This window comes from Henckelia pumila, chromosome 4, assembly GCF_033568475.1.
Source record: "Henckelia pumila isolate YLH828 chromosome 4, ASM3356847v2, whole genome shotgun sequence".
NCBI classification, from domain to species: Eukaryota; Viridiplantae; Streptophyta; class Magnoliopsida; order Lamiales; family Gesneriaceae; genus Henckelia; species Henckelia pumila.
In genome coordinates, this window is record NC_133123.1 from 43,256,100 (window position 1) to 43,261,686 (window position 5,587).

Consider the following 5,587-nt stretch of genomic DNA (forward strand, 5'->3'; position numbering starts at 1 on the left):
ATGAAAGATTGCCAGATCAAAGTACCGCTATAAAGTCATCAACCAGATCGAAGTCTCATCCGGATTCTAACCGTTGAAGAAAACGACAAAATCATTTAATGAGATTTTGAACGTTGATCGGCCTACGTTCTAAAGTCAAGATCTGTGAGCTATGAATAAGATAGGTTGGCAGCTCTAAATCAGAAATTGTTGATCACTCATTGACTACTTTTGAAGACTATAAATACTCAAGTATTTCGGAGATTCAGGACACGAGACCAAGAGTGAAAATTACAAAGCAATCAAATCAAAGTTGAAAAAGCCTTCACTCAATACACCAACTCAGATACTTATCTCATCAGATCAAAGTCTCGATATTCTGAGTTTAGAACACTACAGATCGATCAAGCTCAAAGAAACACTTCAAATCGATCAAGATCAAAGCTACAGCTTTTCAGTTCAAATCATCGAAGCATACTCTGTTGCTTTACCTTGTAAACTCTAAGTAGAAAAGTTACTCTACTTCGAGTAAAGAGTATTGCTAGGAGTTCCTATCAAAAGATTGATGGATTGGATTTGTACAAAGGGATTGTATAAAGTCAAAGTCTTCTAGTGAATCATTCTGGAAACAAAAGAAGGGGGTGACGTAGGAGAATTCATCTTCGAACATCTAGAAACAAGCCTATCTCTTTACTGCACTTATTTCATCTTATCTGCATTAGTATTATTAAGCATTCAATCTGTGAGAAAGATTTCTTCCGCCTGACTTGTTCAGATCTTTCAAGCAGATCAAAATTTTTAAGCAATAAAACTTCTGTCTGATTCTTACAAATCAGATCGAAGTACCCGCAAAATTTTCATTTGTGTATTCACCCCCCCTCTACACATATTTCGATCCTAACAAGTGGTATCAGAGCGGTTCTTGCTTATCACCTGAATCGTCTCTTAAACTATGGCAACTTTAGCTATGACATCGTTTAGTAAAATCCCTATGTTCTCAAAAGAATATTATGATGACTGTAAAATTCGTATGCAGGCACATCTATCAGCACTGGATGATGATATGTGGTTCGTTGTAACAGATGGACCAATGAAGATTATGAAAGTCAACAATGCTGTTGCTATTACTGAAGGTGCTCCTCAGATGATAGAAAAGCCTCGATCCGAATGGACTTCTGAAGATAAAAGGAAAGCTAATCTTGAAAATGTTTCCAGAGACATTCTATACAAAACTCTGGACAAAAACATGTTTAGCAAGATCAAAAGCTGCACTACTGCCAAAGAAATATGGGAAAAGCTCACTCAATTATGTGAAGGAAATGATCAAACAAAGGAAAACAAACTCATGGTGGCCATTCAAAAGTTTGACAATATCAAGATGAAACCAGGAGAAACGATGAATAAATTTGACGAAAGGTTCAGTAGTATCATGATCGAGCTGAATGCACTTGGAAAGAGTTATAGTAATCGAGAAGTAGCACTCAAAGTCATGAGAGCTCTGCCACGAGAATGGGATGTAAAGACAGTCGCTATGAGGGAATCCAAAGATCTCAATAAGATCGAACTACATGATCTATTTGCAGATCTTAAAGCCTATGAATTCGAGCTGGGAGTTCGAACTGAGGAAGACACATCAACATCACAAGTTACCAAAGCTCTTACTGCAGCAGATGAATCTCCTGCAACAAAGACTGCAGAACAAATCAGCAGCGATTCAATGTCACTATTTGTAAAGAAGTTTGGAAGATTCATGAGGAAGAATCACAACAGCTTCCAAAGAGCTAACAGATCAAGCTTCAAACCAAAATAACTAGTTGAAGAAAATCGAGCTTGTTACAACTGTGGAAAAGAAGGACACTTCATAGCCGACTGTACCAAACCCAAGAAGGATGAGAAAAGAACATCATACAAGAAGAATTCAAGAGAAGAAAGGAAGAGATTCAACAAGAAGAAAGAACAAAAGGCCCTATTAGCAGATGAAAGCAATAGCAAATGGGCAGAATCAGACTCCACCTCATCTGACTCAGAGACATCGTCAAGTGAAAGTGAAGAAAAAGCTGTCAAATGCCTTATGGCAAATAACTCTGATATTCCAGACGATGGAGAGGTACTTGACTTTACTTCTGATGAATTTAGTAAGAAAGATCTTATTAATGCATTAAATGAGATGGTTATTGAATATCGTACTCTATCTCAAAAGTTCGATGAAGTCAGAACAAATGAAAAGGGCACAACAGATAAGTCAGATCAAAGTAACTCAAATGAGTATACTGGATCAGACAGTCTAAAGGCTCAGATAAATTTGTTAATGGCTGAGAACAATGATATGAGAATTAAGCTGCAAGAAACTTTATCTGAAAATCAGAGATTAACAGATCTAGTAAAATCTTGGAATAAAGCATCGATATCCTTAGATAAACTTACAGAAATGCAAAAGCAAGCTGGTGATAAATCCGGCTTAGGCTACAGCACAAATGAAGGAAGTTCATCTATCTCAACCACTCAATCGTGTATGGAAAACAACAGCTCCAAGTATTTGAAGTTTGTGAGATCCAACACGATATATGAACCAGAGATTCCTATGACATATTCAATACCTCATCAGAGCAAACTCTTACACAGAGGGCTGGGATATGTTGAGCCAGAAAGATCTAAGTCATGATTCACTAAACCTAAATCAAATTGGTCTAGAAATGGTTCTAAAAGACAAAGAACTTCACCAACTCAACATAAACAACATTCTAATAGCTCTTATAGAAAGTATTGGAAGTCAAATAGGAATAATCGATCTGATCACAACACTTGGCACACACAACACAATGTACAAAGGCCATCAGATAAATATGTTATTCCCAAAGGACAACATCATGGAAAGTCTGTAAGGATAATCCAAGTATGGATTCCAAAGGGATTAATCCAGCGTGGACCCAAGTAGGAATGGGGACCAAAGTTATTTTATTTCATTTTTGTAGGAAAACAAGGGCGAATTGATCAAACAAACAGTCTGGTACCTGGATAGTGGATGCTCAAGGCATATGACAGGAGACAGAAGAATGCTATCTGAATATATACCAAGATCAGGACCTAAGATTACTTTCGGAGATAACTCTAAAGGTACAACCATGGGTAAGGGTAAGCTTATCAATGGGAATATTTGCATTAAAGATGTATTACTTGTAGAGAATTTAAAATATAATATGATTAGTATTAGTCAATTGTGTGATTATAACTACTGTGTAGAATTCCAAAAGCACTCTTGCATTGTAAAAGATCCATCTGGACTAATCATTATGACAGGAGAAAGAAGTGGAAATACTTATAAGGTGAATTGGTCGGATCAACCACTCACTACAGTTTGTCTGGTATCAACTAAGATGAACCAACATTGGTTATGGCACAAGAGACTAAATCACTTGAACTTCAAAGCGTTAGCCAATCTGAGTAAACATGAATTGGTTACAGGACTGCCTAAAATCGAGTTTTCAAAAGATAAAGTTTGTTCTGCATGTCAACTAGGTAAGCAGATCAGATCAACTTTTAAAAACAAAGGATGTAAATCATCCTCCAAAAGCTTAGAACTATTGCACATGGATCTTTTTGGTCCTATTCTAGTAATGAGCTTAGGGGGAATGAAATACACCCTGGCTATTGTTGATGATTTCTCGAGATTCACTTGGGTGATTTTTTTAAAATCCAAAGATCAAACTGTCACCCAATTGATTAAACTTCTCTTAAGACTTCAAAATGAGAAATCTCAATCGATTGATAAAATTAGAAGTGACAGAGGAACCGAGTTTACAAATCAAACTCTGTCTACTTATCTTGAAAATCATGGAATCAAGCATGAGTATTCGGCAGCTAGAACGCCACAACAAAATGGTGTTGCAGAAAGGAGAAATAGAACTCTAAAGGAAGCTGCTAGAACAATGATTGCTGATTCAGGTATTTCACAAAATTTTTGGGCAGAAGCTGTAAATACAGCTTGTTATACTCAGAACAGATCAATGATTAATAAGAAAGTTGGAAAAACACCTTATGAGATCTGGTATGGTAAAGTTCCAGTGATATCTTACTTCAAGGTATTTGGTTGCAAATGCTTCATTCACAACAATGGTAAGACTCATCTGACTGCACTTGATGTCAGATCAGATGCTGGCTTATTTCTTGGTTACTCATCTGTTAGTAAAGCTTATAGAGCATTTAATACTAAATCTCTAACAGTTGAAGAATCAGTTCACATTGTTTTTGATGAGACATCTGTTACTAATGAATCCTCAAGCTTAAATGATCTTAGTAACAGAATAGAAGATTCAAAGCTTGTCACAGATGATAAAGAAGAGATCCAGATCATACAAAATATTCAATATGAACTAGATCAAGCTGAAGAACAGAGACCAGAAGAAACACCAGTGGAGAATGAGTTTACAACAAACACAGATCATGTTGCACATCACGATGTTCAAAATCAACAAGAAAATACAGATCAACTTGGTCCAAATTACAGATGGTCCAAGAATCATCCACCAAAATTGGTAATAGGTAATCCATCTGCACCTTTGAGAACCAGAGGTCAGATGATTAATGAATTTATACATGCTGCTTTTATCTCTCATATAGAACCTAAGAAAGTAGAAGAAGCTCTTCTTGATAGTAACTGGATAGAAGCCATGCAAGATGAATTGAATCAATTCGAAAGAAACTATGTCTGGCATTTAGTTCCTAGACCCTCAGATAAATCTATAATAGGAACTAGATGAGTATTTAAAAATAAACTCAATGAAAGTGGTACTGTAGTAAGAAATAAAGCTCGCTTAGTAGCACAAGGTTACAGACAAGAAGAAGGTATTGATTTTGATGAAACCTTTGCCCCTGTTGCTAGACTTGAAGCTATTAGAATATTTCTTGCTTATGCTGCTTTCAAGGACTTTAAGGTATTCCAGATGGATGTTAAAAGTGCATTTCTCAATGGTCTTCTCCAAGAAGAAGTGTTTGTAGAACAACCCCCAGGATTTGAAAGTCAATCTTATCCAGATCATGTATTCGAACTGGATAAAGCTCTTTATGGGTTGAAACAAGCTCCACGAGATTGGTATGATACCCTTTCACTTTTTCTCAATAATCATGGTTTTACTATTGGCTCTGTAGATAAAACTCTTTTTAAGTTTGTCAAAGATGATCATACGTTATTAGTTCAAATATATGTTGATGATATCATATTTGGGTCATCTAACCCCAAATTATGCAAAAAGTTCTATAAGATGATGCAGGACAAATTCGAGATGAGTATGATGGGAGAACTTACTTTCTTTCTGGGATTGCAAGTCAGACAAATGGAAAAGGGAATATTTATTAACCAGGTCAAATACACAAAAGAACTTTTGAAGAAATTTGGAATGGAGAATTGCTCTGCTTCTAGTACCCCAATGAGTGATTCAATAAAACTGGACAAAGATGAAGCTGGGCCTTCAGTAGATCAAACTCTATTCAGAGGACTTCTAGGATCTTTGCTTTATCTGACAGCAAGCAGACCAGATATAATGTTCTCAGTCGGTCTATGTGCAAGATTTCAGTATGATCCAAAGCAATCTCACTACATTGCTGGAAAAAG

The 5,587-nt window shown here is 36.2% G+C and overlaps 1 protein-coding gene across 1 annotated transcript; it reads left to right on the forward strand.

Annotated features, from left to right (window-relative positions):
• Positions 1–3,983: 3,983 nt before the first annotated feature.
• LOC140860944 (uncharacterized) lies at positions 3,984–4,736 on the forward strand. Its single transcript, XM_073263942.1, has one exon. The coding sequence runs from the start codon at positions 3,984–3,986 to the stop codon at positions 4,734–4,736; it is 753 nt and encodes a 250-aa protein (XP_073120043.1).
• Positions 4,737–5,587: the final 851 nt, after the last annotated feature.

What these genes read in the sequence shown, in the direction of transcription:
- LOC140860944 (XM_073263942.1), top strand. Translation starts at nt 3,984, where the DNA reads ATGATTAATAAGAAAGTTGGAAAAACACCTTATGAGATCTGGTATGGT.